The 23,249-nt window shown below is 39.8% G+C and overlaps 2 protein-coding genes across 4 annotated transcripts; one reads left to right on the top strand and one right to left on the bottom strand.

Moving 5' to 3' along the window:
- The first annotated feature begins 437 nt into the window (after nt 1-437).
- SMAGP (small cell adhesion glycoprotein) lies at nt 438-14,262 on the top strand. Of its 3 annotated transcripts, XM_081938361.1 has the most exons (6): nt 446-600; nt 3,319-3,380; nt 5,340-5,464; nt 7,696-7,797; nt 12,025-12,102; nt 14,013-14,262. In XM_081938361.1, exons 4-6 carry the CDS (start codon nt 7,764-7,766, stop codon nt 14,186-14,188), a joined length of 288 nt encoding a protein of 95 aa, XP_081794487.1. In that variant the 5' UTR covers nt 446-600; nt 3,319-3,380; nt 5,340-5,464; nt 7,696-7,763; the 3' UTR covers nt 14,189-14,262. The 3 variants fall into 3 exon arrangements, with proteins under 3 accessions (XP_081794488.1, XP_081794487.1, XP_081794486.1); XM_081938362.1 differs by lacking the exon at nt 3,319-3,380 and having other exon boundaries at nt 438-600; nt 14,049-14,262; XM_081938360.1 differs by lacking the exon at nt 3,319-3,380.
- Nucleotides 14,263-15,626: 1,364 nt separating this feature from the next.
- DAZAP2 (DAZ associated protein 2) lies at nt 15,627-21,535 on the bottom strand. The gene is made up of 4 exons (XM_081937665.1): nt 21,300-21,535; nt 18,685-18,806; nt 17,780-18,022; nt 15,627-17,113 (listed from the first exon to the last, which is right to left on the bottom strand). The coding sequence occupies exons 1-4, from the start codon at nt 21,310-21,312 to the stop codon at nt 16,985-16,987; spliced, it is 507 nt and encodes a 168-aa protein (XP_081793791.1). The 5' UTR covers nt 21,313-21,535; the 3' UTR covers nt 15,627-16,984.
- Nucleotides 21,536-23,249: the final 1,714 nt, after the last annotated feature.

The raw sequence follows: 23,249 nt of genomic DNA, 5'->3' as shown, positions 1-23,249 counted from the left end.
AGAGCTCTATTATATCTTTGGAGGTGTAATTTCTTGCTGACTTGAAGAGAAACTAATTTGGAGAAGATTGATCTCATCTATATATAGTACATTCAGAAGCATATTTTTGTGGAGAGCTGCTGAATGGTCCCCAAAACATTAATGCTACTTTATATGTTCTGCTGACTACAAATTACATAACTTCAGGAAAAAAGGTGGTTTGGGGCTATATAAGCTATATTGGCTTGCAGGAATCACCCCAATTTTTAATTTTGGCAACCTCAGCAGCTTTGAATAAAGCACCTCCTGCTGAACCAAACTATCCTGCTTTATTAGTAAGTGACACAAGAACATTATGGGCCTTGTCTCTCTCATTGTTGTCGGCATTACAAAGAGTTAAGGAATAAGCATTCTGATGACTTGGCTGTTTATTATCAACGTAGTGAAACTGGAAAGGTGAGATGGGCAGGGGAACGCCTCAGCCTACTCACTAGAAAGCTAGGAAGCAGCTACAGGAAGAAAGTAGAGAAGAAATATCCATGCTAGTGGAGCCGGGGAAGAAATTCAACCAGTTTGTCAAGCCAATATTATTTTCCCACCAACCAGGATTGCTCCAATCAGGTAAGAACCAATTAAACCCCAGGATTAATTGAAAATAAAATAGAAACTAAATTATTTCTACATCTGGGATCATGTAAATGCTCTGAACTATATGTTTACACATAAACGGAGCTATTGCTGCTCCCAAGCATGCTCTCCAGGCACACTAACAGGACTGTAAAATACAAACACCACTAATTTCGTACAGTGTGCTGGTTATCCAATTTCCCCGATCTTTTTCTTGTCTGCAGGTGTGTTGTTGTTTTTACTGAGATTCCCATAAGGACCAGCCACTTAGGTTTCTTGAATGTTGGCATATACTTTTGATGAAAAGGGGATGAGCAAAAAGCTTTGAAACCTATAGAGATAAAACATTAAGTGAGGGCTTTGATGCAAAACTTTTTTTCTTTTTTCTTTTGTTCTAATTGCTTTTTTATATGGTGGGGTAGCGATAGGGGAATATAAAAACAAATCAAGTGATTGAGTCCTTTGTTACCAAATGCAATATTTATAATTGCATGCTTTCTAAATCTGGCATCCATCAATGTGGATCATTCTTATTTCACGAATTAATGAGAAATATAAATAGGAAGTCAGACATTTGGAAGAATCACTAAGAATGTTTCATTCTATGGAACTGATTTCACTTTTGCTTAAAAACAACCTAGGTGGGTGAGGATACTTTTAATATGCAGCTCACTTAATTTACATCAGTCATTTTAGATCAATCCCTTCACTTGAGTGATAAAAGTGTGCTGATCAATTATGCAAGCATATGATATCATGGATGCAGGAAAAAACTTGTATCTTTGTTCCCAAGCTTATAGCTTATAGCTTTATATCTGCAGAACTGAATCCCTGCACTGCTTCTTACTAGTAGTGTCAATACGGTACTATTCATGTACAATTTTCTAAGATGCAATTGCAGCATTGTCTTCCTATCCACTCAAACATATTTTTTTCTTGAAAAAACTACCTTGTGAAAGAACAATTGGAAACAAAAGAAGAGGAATAAGAAGAGAGAAGCACTTTGGAGAGAAAAGGAGACACACAATCAATTTATTAGTTAGTTGTAATTAATTGATGTAACCATGATACAAGTGGTAAAGGGTGGAACATTCCTAGCTATATTCACAAAATTAACAAGGAGCCAATGAGCAAATCTGCTTGTCTATACAACAGGTCCCTTGATAAGATGTTTAGCTGAAATATATGCTACCACTTTGCTCATCTGGATACAGAGCAATAGATAAGGAGCAATTTCTACACTGCAAATTATGTTTTCTTTCCTTGGCTAATAGTTTCCTGGTTTTTTCCCTCCAAACATATATTTGATTAGTTTGGTTCCCCCCCCCCCAAAAAAAACTCTGTTAAAACAACCAGAATTGCCCCCCAAAAATTGAAAATATTCCAATGAATATATGTGATTTGCATATATCAACAATTGACTTAACGAGCCAAATAATGCTGCTCATTTTTTTTTTCTTAGTGAATTGTGCTATTTGTCTATGTAGAATCTGAGTTCAAAAACCACATTTGGAAGCCAGCATATAACAAAATCATCCTCATCATTGGAATTCAATAATTCAAATCCGGCTTGAAATTTTGAAAGAGATACATATGAGGAAAATATCATCTTTAAAAATCTGCTTTATAAAACTTTCTTGAAGGTCTTTTATTTATAAAAATAAAACCACACAAAGGGATTCCCATAATTCAGAAAACTCTGTTGCTTTTCCTCCTAAACAGCATTACCACATACCTTGACAGTGACCTAAAGGTCTTAAAATATGGGAGTGCTTTGCATGCAACTTCGAACTTCTGAATAAAAGGTGGAATATAAATCTTATAAGTAATGACTAAAGTGTTTAGATGGATGAAGATTAGTCTTTTGTTAACCTATGATACTTCAGAGGGGGCTTTTATTCTATAATGGCTCTACTCGGACCGTGATTTTCCACACACACACACAAAGTGATCATCTTCATGTGTAATGTTCCATATTTCCACACTGCTTCTTCTATCTTTCCCCCCCCCTCTCAACACGCCCTCTCATGCACACTTTCTTTGTGAAAGGAATACACTAGTTGTGAGATGAGATCATGGTAGGAGCTATTTGTCTGGAAGGAGCTCAGAGAGAATTAAGTCCATAGACCATAATTAGTACTTTGAAACAGACAAATCCAAATGGGTAAGCAGTACTGTGTTCTGCTATGCGTTCTTATTTTCTTTTCCTGTTGGCATTTGGGAAAGCTGCTTGGTGGGTCAGTCAGAATTTCCAATTAACAGTAGACTAGACACCTCATGTTAATCTAGTGAATAGATAACAAAGTAGGGTTAACTCAAAATTTAGTGAAAGAAGGAACTGTTTCAAGAGGTAGACTGGGGTGTGACATTAAATTGAGGCCAAATGACCATCCCTTGCACCTTAATTTACAAATGGAGCAGCATGCTTGTTGTCTCTAAGATATAAAGCTCTCCAGATTGTCTCGTTTTTTGGATATGTATATGTGTGCGCGCCTTCCAATCAGTGTTGACTCCTGGCAACTACCTGGATAAATCGCTGCAGTTTTCTTGGCAAGATTTCAGAAGTGACTTGCCATTGCCTCCTTCCTAGAGCTGAAAGAGACTGGTGCCTAAAGTAGGATTAGAATTCATGACTTCCTGGTTTCCAGCCTGGAGCCTTAACCATTATATCAAAATGTCTCTCTCTTGTTTTCTTACCAATTGCCTATGCAGGATATCCCAAGAATGATATTCAGAAGGTGACTGGTCCAGAAGCTTAACAGGAGGGGACAATGGTAGGACTGGAAACATTTACGGGGAGTAAAATCTCAACTAGTCTTGAGTAGCAGATCCTCCTCCTACCTCTGGGAGTGGTTGATTGCTCTGCTTCTAGATGAGACTATAATTTCACAATCTCAATCATATTTTTCTATTCTTAATACAGAACACTAAGTGGTAAGAACACTTAGTAGCACCAATCTTTGAGTAGCAGAGCAGAGGACTCTGACTTCAGATGTTTGCAATTCAGCAGCCCAAACAGAATGGCAGCTGGCACATTGTTCTTCATTTATGAAATATGTGACTTATATTTTTACCAGACAATTTGAAATCCAATAGCACAAAAAAGTGTCTCTAATTCCTCAAAGATGTGCAACTCTACACGCTACACAATGAGAATTGTTTTGAGGAATACTAAGGACATTACTGGTCAAATATTAGAATAAGAATAAAGGAAAATTAATATATACCGGTAATAAAAAATGAATAACCAGTTTAAATTTGCACTGTGGTTTTTCTCAGACCAGAGTGTAATTTCTTACTAGGTGATGGGGGTTGTATCTGCGATAGTATAACTTAAATACATCATGCATCAATCATGCATGTAAAAAGCAATCAGTAATCTCCTGATTTTGGTAGGAAGGGCCTGAAGATTGAATGAGCATAATATGCATTTTTCCTGTGAGCGAGATTTCTGTACCGAAAAATAAATTTTCCTTGCACAACATGAAACAACTTGATTATATGCCTTACATATAACTTGTAAAATATTATAGACCAATTTGCTTTGGTTTTCTTTTATTAATACTTAATCCATCATTCCATTTTAAGATTCTTTTAGATTTAATTTGACTTTAATGCATTGTTTATTTCCCAAGGTTTCATGTCCACCATCTCTCTATGTCATTCACTTCATAAGACATGATCTCAGAGGTGATAAAGAATGTCCATGTCATTTTTTAGATAAAAAGGGATGACAAATTTTACCAATCTGGAGAGTTAAAAGAACAGTGGTGTTAAAAGCAAACAATAGCAGCTTTAAATCCTGATCCAAGCCACAGAACCAGTGGCTGCCTTCTTCAGGAAGATAAAAATATCATTTGTGGCTTTCTTTAGCTACAATTAGCAATGGCATAATTACCGTAAACTGGCATGAATTTTTATAGTCTATGGATATGATTTTGTCTCTTGGTGCTACAGAAATTCTTAGAATGGCTTCATGTGTTCTTTTGAACCTTTCTTCTCATCAAAGTAACTTGTGAATGTTGTATTAATTTACTACCGTATTAGTATATTTAAATCATCCTTTGATCGTATTCTCATGGTGTGTCACAAAAATGAATAAAACAACTAAAATGTAAACAAAATGAAGCATTTTAAGTAATTACATTAAGTAATACTTAAATGAAGCATTAGAAGGCACATGGCTATTTATTCCTTACAGCACAGCATTGTTTAAACTGCACTTAAAATATCTCAGAAAATAAAAATGGTCTTCCATGCCAAAATGACCATTAAGTTGCATCACAAACTATTCTGGGTCCATTGTGGTTATTGGTGCTGGATAAAATGTCCAACAGAAGGGAGTATGCCTCGTGTTGCACACACTCACACTCTCTAATATATCGTTTTCAAAAGTGATGAGTTTTAAGACTCACATTTGGGGATGCCTTTCAAACGTGTGAAATATGGAAATAAAAATTAACATGGATAAATGATTAATGGAGGGAGGCTAATCTTGCTGTTCCAGGTTCCATTTCACGTACAATTTCTTTTGAAAGGACGTTTCAAGCTAGTTCCCCTTTCAAGCTTTCCTGTGATATATTATGAGATCGGTACTTCCAATGAAGCTTTGTGGTCTTGTTATTTTCGTGACACACCAAGCACAGATTGTTTCTCACAGCTCTGCAGCAGCGGCCTGGTGATCAATTTTTCCAATCTTCCTGTTCCTAACTTCCTGCCCTCCTCTCTCCTAGGCCCGGACCAGAAGGTGTGGCTTCTGGTGTGCATTTCTCCGGCTAATCTAGGCCTTGGATGGGGCCTGACAGGATCCCTCGGCAGTTCTGAGGTTTTGGGGACAAGAGGGAAACAAGACCAGGCGGTAAGTGAGGCTTCTTACTCCTATGGTCCCTCCTGCTCTTCTCTGCCTCCACTCCCTACTAAACTGGATCCATCCACCATTGAACCAAAATAGCCCTGCAGAGACCTACAGATAGGGTTAGTGTCTTATATGCTTCTGGCCTCCCTGGGTCATTTATTATAGGCTGGGTTCGAATAGCACGCTTAACTAGGGCAGTGGTTCCATTTGCACAACAGGCTAAGCGCGCATGGCTTAACCCGTAAAGTCAATCTAGCCCATGAAGTGTATTGTATAGGTTGGATGTGAGCTCAAACAGTGGGCTAAATGTGTGACCCAGTTAATGTCTGGGATGAACCCCGTCATAGTCAATCCACATGCTCTTAGATCGCTTTTGATAGCTGTCTCCAGAACTGAAGTTTCCTCACCCCCTAAATATTCAGTGAGTCCTTTTTGGGATTGGCCCTTTATTTTTTTGCAAGAAAATATGACCACGGACTGAGAGGTTGAAGTCGTGGGGCTTGTCAACCAGAAGGTTGGCAGTTTGAGAGCAAGTACCACATGATAGAGTGAGCTCCCTTTCCTGCCCCAGCTCCTGCTAACCTAGCCGTTCGAAAGCATGCAAATGCAAGTAGATAAATGGAGATCAGTGGGAAGGTAACAGCGTTCTCTGTGCTTTCAGCGTATAGCCTTGCTGGCCACATGACCACGGAAACGTCTTCGGACAATGGTGGCTTTCTCGGCTAGGAAACAGAGATGAGCACTGACCCCTAGAGTTGGACACGACTGGCAGGGGAAACCTTTACCTATATTACTGTACTTTAAAAAAACACTTACCTTTGAAAAGATGATATCCTCACTTGTAGTTAATTCCCTTTTCCCTGTTGAATATATAGGTGACCTAACCCAGTGACCCACTCCGAATGTTAAGTCTGGAAATAGATCTGGCCCTTCTTTCCTCCTTTTGCAGAATTCTTGGAACAGATGATGGGCTTTTTTCTGCAGTCATCCTTATCATTCTATGAGTCAACTGCTTTTTGCCATCTATCCTGATCTTCATCTCTTAGCTTTCACCTTTTAGCCTTTACCTAAACTAATAGCTTCTTGCTGTGGTGTTCCTTGTCTTATCTCAGAACTGTCTTGTCTCTTAATTTTTCTACTGTGCATTTCTCTCATCGGATCCCATTTCTATATCTTTTTATGCCACTCATTTCTCACAGAATTTCTCTTTGTGATCTGTGAGCCTGGAGATGTTGATACATTTGATTTTCATTTTTGTTTTAGAAATACTCCTTTTTCAATTCATTATTAACTCTTTATGATAATCAGCCCCTTGGGTCCTTTGTTTTATTGTCCCTGCTCTAAATGTATTACATGCCAGACTACTTCCGAAAATAATTTAAAAGCCTTGGTCAGAGCAAGATGCAGCAGTCAGAGACGTGATTACTTCTGGTTGCTCTGATAACTTGCCAGTTTTAAAAGAACTTCACAGACTGTTTATTTGCTTATAGTCCCTATTCAAAAGTGCTGGTGCATGCTTTTAACCGGTACTCTCCTTCCTCCTTTTTTTCTGTGACCTGTCAAAGTCACAGAAAAAACTGCACGGCTAATAATTGTTTAAAATTTTAATGAGTAGTAAGCTCCTTGGGGTGTGCTCCTTGGGGCGTGCTTCTTAGTAAGCCTGTTTAGAAATTCAGTTGCTATTACTTAACAGTTCTAGTCCTGCCTCAGGCATGGAAGCCAGCTGGGTGACTTTGAGACAGTCAGCTTCTCTCCAACATAAGAAAGGAACTGGCAAGGAAAATGTTGCCAAGAAAACTGCAGGGTTGACCTGATGGAGCTAATAAAGTCCATGGGGTGTACTTTTTAGTAAGCTTGTTTAAAAATGCAAGTAGCATTACTGAAGTTACCAGTCTGTGATTGATATTTAAGAGGAGGAGGAGGAGGAGGAGGAGGAGGAGGAGGAGGAGGAGGAGGAGGAGGAGGAGGAGGAGGAGAAGAAGAAGAAGAAGAAGAAGAAGAAGAAGAAGAAGAAGAAGAAGGAATGAAAGAAAGAAAGAAAGAAAGAAAGAAAGAAAGAAAGAAAGAAAGAAAGAAAGAAAGAAAGAAAGAAAGAAAGAAAGAAAGAAAGAAAGAAAGAAGTTATTCATAATAGCATCTTGCACACTATGATCAGCAGTAATAATGAATTGATAAATTTCTGTTCATAGCATTATGTGGATAATAGCATTATCTTTTGGTTTTCTTTCTTTTAGTTTCCTCAGCTTCAATTTTTTTTTACAATTTTAAAAGTCAAAACAACTTAACGAAGAAGGGTGATGCCATGGAAGCTACTCCAACAACATCATCAGCCACAGGTAAGTGTGCTCAGGAATAAAGGGATGATAAAATAAAAATATTTTTAGAGAAAGGAAAACTTGCTGTTTTAATCTGGTATAGGATGGAGAATAAGCTTATTCACAAAACGACAGATGTGGAAAATTATTTTTCCCCAGGCTCCCTCATTTCAGCGACTCAGAGTATTTTATTGTTGAGAACCTGTGGATAGGATTTAAAAATATATGTACAATATATAACATACTTAGCCGCTTTATAACAAATTATGGTAGTAGTAGGGGAGAAGATGGTTATCTTCTTTCACTGTTAAATCAAGAGGTGGAGGTGGCTGTAGAGAAACAAAGGAAACATATTCCTTCTAATTGGGCCCACATAAACCCATAGTTGAGTTTAAACATGGTTTGTTGAATATAGCATATAAACCATACGGTTATACTCAACTCTAAGCTACAAATCATGGATCCATTCCATTCGATTTTGTGTGTGATGAGAGATTATTATAATAAGATAAAATAATACTTGCAAATCCAAGACAGTTGACTTCGCCATTTGCAACTTAAGCAAAATAGTCTTCTGATTTTTAAAAAATTTGCAACTGCAAATAAAGTTATGCGATTTACTAATAGCAATATTGCAGAGCACAAGAGCACAAGATACAGATTTTCTCAGTTGGAGTCCTGACCAACATACTTCTAACCAATGGATAAAAAGACATTTCCCTGGAGTTGGAATTCAATTCCCTAAGACTTCTGAGGATACACAGATTAAAAAAACTGATTAAATATTGGAAGGTTAGCATATGTCCCATTATGGTCAACAGAGGCCACAATCAAAAAGCGTAAGTCTGCCTGCCCATAACTAAAAAAACCCAATTACAATGGCAAGCTTTTGAATTTGAGCCCAGTTAACCCTACTGAGTAATAAATACCAAAGTTTGGAATGGACATCCTTTTTCAGTAATGACAGCTGCTGTTGCGTAGGCAGAGAGTGCTAAGATTTATCCTATAAATATATGCTGAACTTTTTTTTTCAATTCACCTAAATTTGCTTAAGTTCTAAATCTTTGCTCCACAAGGAAGGCATGCCACTGTTTTCTTCACAAACATTCTCAATGCAGTCTCTAGACCAAAAGTCCCAGGTTTTGCCTGTCTGTGTGGGTGTTGCTATGTTGCCTTACCGGTTTGCTTCTGGCATTCTCAGAATCTGAATTTAGAAAAGTGAATGCTGAAGTATTTAGAGAGAATGGTCTATTCGGCTGTGCAGTATTCCTCAGGTTTATCAATTATAGATGACAAGATAATAGACCACCTATGGTGTACAAGCTTTATGGCTTTGATACATGTTTTCCTGGACATACATGCAGGGGGAAGGCAACAATATTGCATCAGGATATCAGCATCTAAAGGGATGCGGTGGCTCAGTGGCTAAGATGCTGAGCTTGTCTATCAGAAGGTCTGCAGTTTAGCGGTTCGAATCCCTAGCACCGCGTAATGGAGTGAGCTTCTGCCAACCTAGCAGTTCAAAAACATGTTGAAAAAATAGGGACCAATTTGGTGGGAAGGTAACAGCGCTCTGTGCACCGTCAGCGTTTAGTCATGCCAGACACATGACCACAGAGACGTCTTCGGACAGCGCTGGCTCTTCGGCTTTGAAACGGAGATGAGCACCGCCCCTTAGAGCCACAAACGACTAGCATGTGTGGGGGAACCTTTACCTTTATTATCAGCACCTAAAGGTCACAAATTGCATTCTTTGGACATTTTTCAGTATACTGGTGTGTAATTCACAACATTTGCACAATGGCTTACTTCACATTTTTGTTACCACCATGGCTTCTACTAGAAACCCAGATCAAGGAAGCTACATTATTGTTTAGCTTAAATTGTGAGCCAAAATAGGCTATGTTCATAATAAGGCTGGTTTGCAAATCACTGCTGCTGTTAGGGTTAGGATTGCCAAAATGGAAACCAAGTAAATCAGATAATGGCTTAGTGCAGGGTTTCTCAATCTGATTGATTTAAAGATGTCTGGACTTCAATTCATTCAGTTCTGGCAGTTGAAATCCATACGTGTTAAGGTTGAGAAGCATTGACTTACTGCAGTGTGCAAATCTAGTCACTGATTCAGTGCTGATTTATATAAGACAATTATTCCGCTGGACGAATCTATAGCTATCCAGCACATTTATTTGTGCATTGCAATGACGAAAATCTCAGAACTCTGTCACAGTATTCCTAAAACAATACTAGAATGTCAATCTCTATTCAGTTCTGATACCATCCATGTTGAAAATAGCGCATGATCTTAAGATAGTAGCCATCCCACTGTTCCTTCTTTGGCAAGTAGCTATAACAATTAGCAATAAATATCACAGTATGCTTCAGCATTCCAAAGTTATTTGAAAGGCAGACAAAAGTTATCATTTCTACTATTTCTAGTGTAATTTCTTTCTTTGCTAATAAGAAGTCCACTCTTTGAGAGAATTGAGCAGTTCAGTAATCTGATTTATATATGTGTATGTATACAAATACAGAGAGAGAGAGAGAGAGAGAGAGAGAGAGAGAGAGAGAGAGATGTAATAAAGATTGTGAGCTTTGCATGCATAGGAACACATCTATTCATTCTGCTTTTCCCCCCGTTTTGCTTCTTCTCTAACTCCATTTAACTTTCTCCAAATAATTACTGGATGAACTGGCGGTAATGTTGCAGCATGTTTGCAATCATACAAATGTCTCAGGAAAAGCTCAGAGTTCTTCAGAGCAGCCTATTTATTTGGAAATAAATGTTTCTTAAACAACCTAGGTTTTCACATCATGCTGAACCATTGTTGGCATGACTATTGTTTACTGACTATATGACAAAATAAACTGATCCAATTAAACAGATTCACCCAACATGTTAAGCTGAAACCCAACTACATTGTTGCTTAGCATATGATGCCAAACTAAACTTCTTCCAAGACATATTTCAAGTCAAAATGAGGTTTGCTTGTGTGTATTGTTTTAAAACTGGCCACTGTGATTTATAAACTATGGGTTACAGCTTAAATTGGATATAAATTTCCCCTAGTTAAAAAAATAATCAAGGTTAAACAAATGCTATCTTAGCATGTTGTACATACGTAGTCTAAGCATAGTCTAAGTCTGTGTATTGTTAAACAGATGTTCATTTCTGCCCAGGTGAAAATGCTGGATAACCTAGAAAGGAACCTTTGCAAGGGACACAATCAAAAGGCATAATTCCACACATCAATTTTAGCTAACCAGACATTAAGATAGGTTGCTGTCATGCATAATGTTTTCGTTTGTGCCTACTGATGATTTTGACAGGATGGAGAGGGTATAATTTAATGCTTCACAAATATAATTCAATTTTGCAGCAGGGGAAATGGGAGGAAAGGGTGAGGTGTGTATACGGTTGGATGCCTTGGATTCGGCCACCGTTTGGAAGGGATAGGTTGTTATCTGCAGCCTGGGAAACATTGGTCTGGCTCAGAGGCCTTTATGATAAGATCCCTCGATGTCATACATTCTTGTAAAGAGTTTGGCTCCCAAATAGCTGGCAAGTCTGAGAAATCTTTAGAAATGAGCTGCTGGCAGAACATTTGTTCCTGCTGGCACTTCCACTGTTGTACATTATTAGATATTTCCTGAGTAAGCCTGATTACCTAAGCCCTAAAACACTACAGAACAGACCTATTTCTGCTTTGTAACTGGAGCCAAGGGTTGAAGGCTTTTCTTGAGCAACTCTTCCAGCAGCTTCAGTGGCACTTTTCTTCCCCTTGCAGTTTGGCCAGTTTTTTTTTTTTTAAAAGTACTTGTCCCTAATCATTTTAAGCTCTCGCCTTGCAATTATTGCTGCATATTATGCCTCAACATTTCATCTTATTTAGCGTACACTTTTTTCCCCGTAGAAAAGAAGTGTGTGTGTGTGTGCGCGCACGCGTGGGCAGGATGCATGCATGCCTAGTTCTGGAAGATGTAGTATATGTGTTAGAACAGTGTATGTATTCTCATTCCTTCTCCAAGGAAATCATTGTGCCTTCCTGCTCTTCTTGTCAGTATAACTCTGGGAAGTAGGTTAACCTGAAAGTTGGGGCGGGGCGGGGGGGGGGAGCCTGTTGCAAGGTCATCCTTTCCCTCTTCCATTTTCACGATAGAAAGGAATTTGAATCTGGACTTCCTGGTTCAAATCAAGTGCACTCTCTGCTGCTATATTGACGTCTCCCTCTTTTCTCTCCCGTGAAGGGATGCTGACTAGTCCGTTCATGAAGAAGATGAACACGCCTACGTCCCCAGAGGATGCCAATATGGCTGTTATAGGAGGTATTAGCCATTATCTTTCCAGAGTTAACTATGGGGTGCACTCCAACGTAGCTCCAAAGCACTAATGATAAAGCCAGCAGCATAGAATGGCAGGTGATAAAAGTGCCACTGTACCCTATGTATTAGGAGGCATTCCCAGATCAGACCTGCGTATCTTTGACACAAAGGCAGATACTTTTTTCAGCCAATGGCTGCACTTTTATTAGTATTGTATATGAGTACATGCATGGTACGCATGTACATATTCATGCACAGCGTCAGTGGTGGGATTCAATTTTTTTTACTACTGGTACTGTGGGCGTGGTTCTGTGGGCATGGCAGAGGAAGATTACTGCAAAATCCCCATTCCCTCCCAACCCCACTAACCTGCTTTCCAGCTCCATTCTCCTGTTCAGGGCAACAGAAGAAGACCAGCTGGGAGGCAGTAGGAGTGGGGCCAGCCTATTTGCTGGTTCCCCGAACTACTCAAAATTTCCACTACCGATTCTCCAGAACCTGTCAGAACTGGCTGAATACCATGTCTGCACAGCATGTACACTTTTGGGCATTCTAGGACAAGAGTGTGATGCTGGTCTTGCTTATCCTTTGAGGTTAGCTAAGACTACCCACTTAGCACATTTTATTTCCCGATATGCAAGGTGTCATACCATTCCTTTTTGGTAGCGTTCTTGAGGGTAATGATCCCAGGAGCAATGGCCATTTCCATCCTTGCTCTATGCTTTTTTTCCCTTAAATCATCCAATTTCCCTCTTCAAAGGCAGACTTCTGCCTCTTGTGCATGGGTTGCCTATTTTGACTCAAAAGAAATGGTTAGGCAGTTCTAGAGGGGAACAAAATTGCTCATCTGGTACATGGAGATATTATGCAACAGCCTTCTCTTCTTTACCCAAGTGCTGAAACCTTGACTACCAGTTTTCAAGCCATATTGTTGTATTTAATGTATCTATACTGCCTGCTTGTAGAGGATCAGGCATACAGATCTGGGCAGAGAATTCATTCAAGGGACGGTCACATTAGAAGCCTCTTCTGCTGCTCTCCATATAACCTCTGAAGGAGCCACATTATCATCCCATGAAAGGATCGGAAGTTAAGTTTCTTGTCGAATCGGGGCTGTAATTCTTAAAAGAGGGCCAGAATCCTGCAGCCTGTCAATTTCAGCATTTGTATTGTTATGGAAACTATATAACCTTTCTGTGCATAAATATGAAAAGTGAAGGCTTGCAGATTTAGGAAGAATATGACTTGGCAGGACTTAATAGGCAAAGGCGAGGTTGGTGCAAGAACAAAAAAACAAGCAAGATTGTTGATGAGATCCATTCGCTGTGTGTCCACTCCTTCAGTGGGAGCTCAAGGTAGATCACAAGGCATGTGCAGGATTTTGATCCGATTTCCATGTTGTCTAAAATCTTGCATACATATATTAAAGCATGGGGAATTCTGGGAGTTGAAGTTCACATAGCTTAAAGTTGCTGAGCTTGAGAAAGACGGGTCTAATGTAGAAGTTGTCTAGAGCATAAATTACTTTTAAATAAACTGTAAGGAATGAGTGCTAGGTTCCTCCTTCGTTGTTCAGTGCTGTTTTGCTTCAATTCTTTTAATCTTGTTCTACCATTTAGAGTGATAGATAGAAAGGTACTCAGCCTAAAAGGTCCCCAGATTGCTATAGTTCTAACCACTATTAACATTAGCTCCCTTAAATGAACTCTTAGGTTTTTGTTTTCAACTGTTACCTTTCTGGCAACAACTATCATGGTAGATAAAATGGTAGAGGGAAAGAGAGGGGGTCTGTGCTACAGAGAAACAAGCAGGTACGATAGAAGCTTGTTCTCAGATTAACAATTGTTTGCTCTGTTAGATCTGTTCAAAAGCGATCTGCTCTAAACAGTTTATTTTCTCTATTTTGTTCCAAGCTGTTATCGCCGTGGTTTTTCTCACTCTCCTTTCAGTCGTCGTGATTATCGTTATTTACCTGTACAAAAATAAGGGCAACTATCACACTTATGAGCAACCTGAAGCAGATCCAGAGGGATCAGTCCAAATGGAAGACTTCCCCTATAAACGTGAAAAAGAAGAGTACTTCATATAGAAGATTCCAGACTGTTGACATGTTTTAGACTGTCCTAACTTAAATAAACAAAGATTTTAGGTTTGTCATTCTTTTACTCAAGGAATTAAAGCAGTATTAGTAAGTTTTGCTTACATATGTGGGGAACTCTGGCTTAAACAGAGTAGTGAATGAGGAGTTCTATACCTTGGTGGCAACAACACAAGTTATGGATTGCAGTGATGAAACCCTTACAATGCAGAGTGGTCATCATTCTGTCCAATTCTAATTATCTACAATTAGAATAGGCAGATAGGCACCTCTTAACCCCAGATAGTTTGCTATCTGGTATAGGAAAGAAAACACCAGGGTGAGGATTGACCCAAATGACAGCTATCTATTTTCACATCTTACCTTCTGTAAAGCAAAAAATAAATAAAACCCATTTCAAACCAAAAATAACATAGCAGCTTTTTGCTGTTACAACCCTCCACACATGGAAGCAAGGCATTAGAAACTTCTAATGTCACAAGAAATGGCTCTATGGGTGTTGTTTTCAGTTAAGCAAACCAACTCCAAAGCTCTGAAAAATGAGTTGCCTTATTATTTCGCTGAAACCTCCTTAATATGAATATTTCTCACACATACCTTAATGGCTTTTTTATTTATTCTATAAATAATAGAATAATTCCGCAATGTAGAGTCTGTGCATATAAAACCTTTGGTTCTGTTAAGAAACATCCACATTCATAGTTTCAAACAGCTTTACAGGCTAACGGAAATACCTAAACTTCCAATATATCAAGAGGAATAATAATGAAATAATTTGTATGGTAATGCATTGCATGAGGGCAAATATTGTCATAGGCTGAGAAAGCAAGTGGAAGAATATGATATGTTAGCAGCTCTTGACAGAAGCGGAGGGGGAATAGATTGCTATCTTTTAAAATACTTGGAAAAAAGTGAAATATAATATTTACTTCCATATCAGTGCATTCAGGACTACAGACAGTTTTAAACACTTTTAGAAGCATATTGGTTTACTGTATTCTTATTAACAGCAGAAACAGGAGTAAGATTTACATTGGAACTGTGGCATATGGAAAGGAAAAGTTTTAACTCTTTCTCTCCTATGACTCCGTCCCAAAGAAAATAATCTTTTCTACATTGCTGTCATCTGAGAAAAGGAAGGATGCATGACTGCTAATGACAATTTTTTTCTGGGATTAATAGCAGTTTCAGGGAAGGGGGAGATTTTAACTGGCCTTGCATTAATATTTTTTAAAAGCATACTAACTGGCTTCCTAATGACGCACTTAACATTAATATGTAGCGATAAATGTGTTCAATATTTATAACATCTCCTATATCATATAATTTATATTTTTTCACACTGACAGCACAGTGAACAAAGGAACAGATACAAAGGCAAAATCAATTTTAAAACTTGCAGCATTAGAATGGACAGGAATTTAAGAAGCTAAATTCAACTTTGTCACTTTATTCAAATTTTCAAAATAGCCTTTATTCTACTTGTTTTTAGTATAAAAAGTCCACAAGTTAAGTGCACCACAGTGTTTACAGAGAGACCTAGAATCCCAACCTTCCATTAACAGTCAGCTGTATGGATGACCATGACACATACAACACACAGAAAATTAAGATAAAATATATTCACCAAATCTGATAATTTTTTTTTAATTCATAAAAACAAAAGCAACAACAACAACAAAAGATTGAGGATCCCTGAAATATTCTTCTTAATCCTAATAAGACTTCATTGTACCCAAGTCACTTTTTAAAATGTTTGCGTCTAAAAAAACAAAAACAAAACAACCCCATCAATCCAGCAAACTTGCACACTGATTGATCTACCAGACTTTTTTTTTTAAATCTCTCTAGCCTGAATAACATTCCACTTAAAGAGTTTTTGTTATTACGACACTGGGTTGCTTCCCTCCCCCACACCCTTTTTTTAAAAAAATGGTTTCATTTTAAGCTCTTTTGTTTGTTGAAACATACAGGAAGCATTTAATGAAATGTTGTATTTCTGGCACCGAAACATGGCTTCAGTTAGATTTTTAATGTGCAAAGGAGTCCAAGATCACTTAAGAATATATAAAAAAGGACATCCTGGGACATCGCTCTAGCTGCATACTTTCCTAGCAAAGGAACAGAGAGCAAAGGTGAGTAGAAGGAACCAACCGAGGGGTTCTGAAATGGAAAACTGAGCCCCCCCCCATCATACTCTTCCAATAGGCATCTAGCACAGATGCCCCGCCCCCCCCCAAAAAACATTATGTCTGACTATCTTTCTCCCCAGCACCATTGATTCTAAGGAAAAGGAAAGATGGGTCTTAGTCCTAGTTATTGGCAACAGGTATATCTGATCTGCAAGCTTGGTACGTTTGATACGTGGAAGCCAGTTTTCTTCCTCCCTCCCTCAACCATTTCTCATCCCCAACCCCAACCCATTTTTATATATAGTTGATTAATAAAAGCCAGACACAGAGAAAGAGAGCTGCAGTGAAAAGCACTCTCTGGTGGAACTAAAGGGAAATCTGAGGGATAGCTTAGCTCACATTCATTTCACAATTTAACCCCCAAGGTTTAAGAGAGGCACTCCTACCATTGCATGGTTTTGTATTTTAAAATTTGCTTTTTTTTTAAAAAAAAAAGAAAACGTGCCTGAAGGGTCAGGGCACCAGGAAGACACCCCGCATCATCATGTGTCTAAATTGCAACTCCAGGTTAATACGACTAAAGCGGTTACATTGTGAGAAGTGCTGACAGTATGTGATGTCGTTCCTTTACACCAATGTAGCCCCCACCCTTCCTTCACCAGATGGTGTAGCCACCATCGGAGCCCCCCATGAAGAAGTTGCCCTTCCGTTGCGTCACTAGCACATTGGCACCCTGCATGACAGCCAGCTGGGCTGGATTGGGAGGACAGCCAGGAGGAGGAGGCTGAAAGAGAACAACAGCAACATATTAGAAGGATGCCATATGACAAGGCTAATAAAGTGCAGAGCACAGACTCGACAGAGGCTGCTAGGCTGGGCTGCAAAAATCGCAAGCTTCTTGCATGGCTTCCAAGATGCACGAGTTACACTAACTAGATCCCCCTCCCCCCCAACTGTATGGTTGGGTGACTAAATTATAACAGGCTAGGATTCTTTTTTAACTTGCCCCCCCTGACAATTCTGTTAGATGAGTTAGGTTTGCAAATCAAGGCTATCCTTTCAGAAGGGTAATTTCTTAATAAAGATGAAATCACTACAAGAAGATCACAGCATCCTTAGAGAAGCTCCAGTGTCACCTTGAGCTCAAGGAAATTTATTTATGTTGTTATCATTCTCACTAATGTCTACAGTGATAATAGCATAAGTGACACTGGACCCTCGCGAGCCTTTTCCCTGCCTTATCCCACAGTTTATATCACATTAGTACCTGAGGCTGAAAATCTTTAAAATCCTTGCAGATACTTTGCATTTACAATTGTGAAATATAGAGGGGAAATGATTCCATTTGCATCTTAGTAATATACCATTATTACCATGAAAGACAGGGAAGGGGACTGCTTTCATAATCCTCTATCACAGATAGCAAATACAATATTTTGTGCCTACTTACAGGGATATTGCCAGGAGCATTAGTTGCAAACCTTGCTCCAGCATCAAAGCCACCTTCCACAAGTACAGCAGATCCAGGAGGATAGACTGGGCCAACAGGATAAAAAGCCACTGGAACTGAAGAGCCCATTGGTCCCATAGCTACAGATTGAGCCATAGGAAGGTACAGTGAAGCACCAGGATAAGCTGCAGACATGGTAGGTACAGTGGCAGCTCCGGGATGTACAAAACTTGGGCGGTACAGCTGAGGAAGAAAGAACACATAAAGCATTCCTTATGGCTATATACTTAGAAATTTTCCTTCTCAAAGTTCTTGTTCTACTTAGGAGGATGTTTTGCCACTGATAATAGAAATAAGCTTGTGTAAATAAATAAATGGCTAGATGTCTCTGGGAAGTTCACAACAGGACATACACATTTTATAACTTTCTCTCATTTGTCCTTTGCCCTGTAAAACGTTTGACTTAAAAGAGTATCTGAACCAAAGGCCACAATTAATCTTAAGTGCCAGATGCTGCAGTTTGAAAAGTGAAAGAGGTTCAGTATAAAATGTTCTTTTCATTTACATTCAACTAAAGCTGAACTTACATACTTCTGCTTTTGGCATCAATTGATATCTTGATCATCATGCTGACCCTGGCTTATAATGACGAGCTCAGGGCAGATCTATAATTTGCATATGAAGAAATCACAACTCAATGTAAACATTTGGCAAAACTATCTCCAAAATAATTGGAAACCTTCTAGAGAAAATTCTTGTCACTAAATCAGCTGGTATGGCAGTAATCTATCTGGTTCATCAATTATCAATCACAGTTGTCATTTTAATAAGTGAAAAGATATTTTTGATCTGATCCAGAAAGTCTTATCTTATTTCTTACAACAGAAAGTGATTGGAGTACATACTTCTGAATAGGCAGGAGGGGCATCAGAATAAGGTGGAGCCTGAGGAAGTGGTATGGTCTGTGGGAACACAGACGGATTACCAGGAGATTGAACTGGATAAGAAGGTTGTGTAGGGTATTGACCTAAGAGAAGAAATTAATCAATGTCAGTACAATTGCCTTTCCTGTAAAAGGACCTGGAAGTTTATGAAATAAAGAAAAACCCGTCCTTTGGTAGCTTTATCTGAAAGAAAGAAAAGATTTCAAAAAACAATATCTGAACAGCAAAAGAGCCAAATGGATGTTTTTGTTCTTTAATATGCAAAATTCCTGAGATGAGATCCAGGTGACATCATTCAAACCAGCTTTCCCACTAAGAACAAAGGTAGTCAATAATTGTGTTTTTACAATTGTATTTTTAAATGGACAGTGCCATCTCATGGGCACCATAAATATTTTTCAGAAGAAATTAATTGCTTAACCATTCTCTCCATTGGATACCAAATCTATTTTAAACCCATTGATTTAACCAACAATCAAGCAAAACCAACGGGTTGCTTGCTTGATAGTTGTAAGGGTGCATGGGTATTTCTTCCAATATATATAGTACTGCACAAAAAGCACCTTTACCCAGATTTTAGGGTTCTACCACCAGCACCCACCCACAAATAAACTGGCTATCTTTTGCTGTTGCCAAAGTAGTTAAAACTGTTCAAATGCCTCATTCTGGCCTGCCACAAACACAATCAAAGGAACCATGGGCCGAATTCAGCTATAAGGAGCTAGATTTTACAAGAAACTAAACATTACTCTCCAGGTTTCTATACTTGAAATTTTATGTGGGATCACTCATTAGGTTGCCCATCCCTGAGCATATAGCTTTCATTTGGATGGTATGCTCAAGTAGTCAGACTGTTTTGTGGTTTAAAGGAGTTGAACTTATATTTGGTAGGTAGGTAGCAATTAAGCAATAATGTATTGAAAAAAGGCATAGGAAGCAATGAGAAATAAGTAAATGACATATAAAGTTAATAACACCAATTTATAACCATTTATAAGCTAAATGAATTCAGTTGGGGTAACCCCTTTTACTATGGACTATTTAATAAGCTTTGTGACTCAGAGTCATTTAAGTCCAAATAGTTCATATTCTGAGCAGCTCAAGAGGCCATAATGCTTTAAGATTACTCAGAATTTTTTAATCAACGTTTGGTACTTTTATTCTCAATAGCTTATACCGCCACATTGCACATTTTAAGAAAAGTATCGAACTGTACACATTTCATTTTGGAATGTGCTGGATTTAAACAGATGCAGGCTATCCCATTTAGAGCAATGTTTGGACTATACCTACCAAATCAGTTCTATTTTTTTTAATTTCATGGAAAGTAAAACTGTAAACTTGGGTATACCACCAGTTCAAATGCAACCCTAAATCTGGTCAGGTTTGCTTCCTGAAAAGACTATCGTTGTACTGTTTTAACCAACTCTTACATGCCCTGAACTATCCAGGGATGATCCTGCCACTTATATTCCTTCCTTTTAGGACCTGTCAACCAAATTACAACTCTCATCCAGGAAGTAATGAATTAAATGCAGGGCAACATCTAATAAGGAGCAAAAGGAGAAACTAATGCGAACCTTTCCTGCAATTTTGCCATTTGCTTCTGCATTCTGTGGTTCATTGTTCATTCCTTTCCCATTTTACTCTAGGGGCAGAGGGCACACTCTTGGTATCAAACGAACCCCTCCCTGAGGATCAATTTCTCTTTAGTTATCATTCCAGCCACCCTCTGTCCACCCTGGCCTCTTTTATTTACATTTGCAAAGGAAATAAGGAATGTTATCAGACAGAGCCAACCTTCTGATAGGAGCAAATGATGGCCCCCTTGACCCCTGGGGCTTGTGTGTAAACTTCAAAGCATCCCAAATGTAACATCAGGGAATTGTGTATACAGAAGAAGAATGGTTGACTTATCAGTTGTGGAACCGCATAAGAACTTTTGGCATCTAAATCCTTTTCAGAACGGGCAGGGAGCATAGCGGTATTAGGCCCCATGCCTGCCCATTGCGGTCCAGCGCCAAAAGAGGAGCTCCCACCGCAAACGATCCGACTTCAAAGGGATTTCCTACTTGTCAAAGCTGCGATCCACCCCACCCCCCAAAGCTCCCCCCAATTTCTACCCTTCTCCCAAATGTCAGTGTTTTCACGTGCATGTGGCACTAGGGGCTCCATTCCCAGGGAAACGGTGCCCACCATTAAAAACCTTTCACCCTACGGTGCCCTCCCGACTCGCGTGTTTCCGGCGAGCATCTCGGAATCCGTGGAAAGGAGAGGGCTCTTTTGGCCCACGAACCACCCGTTCCGACGGCAGCAGCCAAAGGGTTAACAACCTGCCAAGGAAGGTTACGTCATAGCCACCTAACCTGAGCCCTTCCCCCATTGCCTTCCACCCTCCACTTCGCCCGGCTTTCTATTGGTCAGGGCTGCCGCCAGTCATTGATTGGGCCCGCACATAACAACACTGCGGCGGTACCCTTAAAGGAGCAGCGACCCTGCTAAAGGTGAGGCGGTTGGGTGGGGTTGTGCGGGGGGAGGGGAGAAGAGGAAGGAGGAGGAAGAAATCAGCCTCTTGCCTTTGCTGTTCATGATGGCGGCGCTGCAAACGAACGAGCGAGAACGACGGTTCACACGACTACGAAAGGTCGAGGCGACTCGTTAGCTTTAGCAACGGCGGCGACCCTCTTCGCTCAACACTTCCTTGTTGTTGTCGCTGCAGCCCTGATGAAAGGGGTTACGTTACAGCGCGTGACGTCACGCCGCAGCGCTGCCGCGAGGAACGGAACAGGGAAAAAAAAACCCGACCGGCTGTGTCAAGGGGTGTGGCCACAGAGGCGAGGGGGCGTGGCGCTCTATATGCAGTGGGCGGAGGGCGGGAGTTGAGGGAGCTGGTCTACGAGTCCTGTGCCGAGAGCGGAAAATAACGTACGGCCTTACGAGTTATTACCTAGCCTTTCATGTTTACACAATTACATTCATGTGTTTATTTAGCATATTTATATAGCCGTCCATCGCACAAACACATGATTCTGGGCCGTTTACAGCAACTGTTAACTCCATAACAACCTAAAAACAAATAAAATAAAACACATAAAAGAAAACAGTGAAATATAAAACCCGAGATAAAAAAGAACAAACATCACTTAACATATATAGCCATCTTGCAGCCCCCGTCCCCCCAAAAACCAGGTTTTAAAGACCTTTCTCAAGGTTTTCAAAGACAAGTTAACCTCACTTGGAAGGGGGAATGACAGGACCCACAGCATACCCTTCCTTCCTGACTTGGTGGGACAGATATTTGCAATTGGGAAAAGAGGATCCTTCAAATACTGTGGCCCATGACATGTAGGACTCTAAAGGTCAAAACCAGCACCTTGAATTGCAGCTGGAAGCAAACTCTGGAACTGAGGTATCACCAGCTGACGCTTCCAAATAGCCTTCAAGGGTGGCCCCTCGTACAGTCCATTATAGTACAGGTAGTCTTTGACTTATAATCACAATTGAGACCAAAATTTCTCAAGTGCATCCCAAGTCCAGGCCTAAATCCCGACTGAAAGGAGTCCAGATAATTTGCTTCATCCAGGGCTCTAAAGATGTTTCCTTCTTCACAATAATGGACAAAAATTGTCCAGTGTAGTAGGATCCAGTGATGGCTTTTTGAGGAGGAGGGCAAACCAATGATGCTTTGTTCCAAAACCCTCTTTCAAAGAATAATTAGCCATCACTAAGATCCAAACATACAGCACCTTTTGGGCAGCCTTAACTAGCATGAGGACATGGATCTAAGAAGCAGGTAACTAGTGCACTGTTCTAAACATCTGGTCCACTTCCTCAGGTCCGACAGGATCAAACTGTTCCCAGATAATCAATCAAGATTCTATCTTATCATCTCCCCTGGACCTGTATCAAAGTTGGCATCCAACTTGGAATGATTGTGAATGATTTTATCCCACAGATGCTGTGCAAATGCCTCCACCCGGCCTTGTAGACAGAAAGTCCTCTTTCCCTAGGAAAACTCAGGTCACCTTAAACAAGGTTGTTCTGTCTGAGGATCCAATAAGGTCAAAGATGTATTGCTGCTTCATTGCCCTTACTGCAGGGGTGTCCTACTCCTGTCATCATGGCGGTGTCATGTGATGCATCGGGAGTTTTTTTGCCTTTGGTAAATCAGGCGTGGGTGTGGTCAGCATGCGATGCATCCGGGTCACAGGCTGCGAGTTTGACAGCCCTGCCTTACTGCCACAAGGTAGGCTCTTGTGTTTGGTCAAGTATACTTGCCAAATAAAACAAATACAAATGCAATCCAACTCGCAATAGCATTTAAACTTATATACCACTTCATAGTGCTTTACAGCCCTCTCTCTGTGGTTTACAAATGTCAGCATATTGATCCCAACAATCTGGACCCTCATTTTACTGACCTTGGAAGGCTGAGTCAACCTTGAGCCAGTTGGTAGTGGGCAGACTTAGCCTGCAATATTGTGTTATAAGCACCGTGCCACCACAACTGAGAGAAATAAAGCTTT

Source organism: Natrix helvetica (assembly GCF_964273705.1).
Source record: "Natrix helvetica genome assembly, chromosome: 1".
Classification (NCBI taxonomy): domain Eukaryota; kingdom Metazoa; phylum Chordata; class Lepidosauria; order Squamata; family Natricidae; genus Natrix; species Natrix helvetica.
The sequence above is the reverse complement of the archived record's forward strand: the minus strand, read 5'-3'. Positions and strand labels throughout refer to the sequence as shown.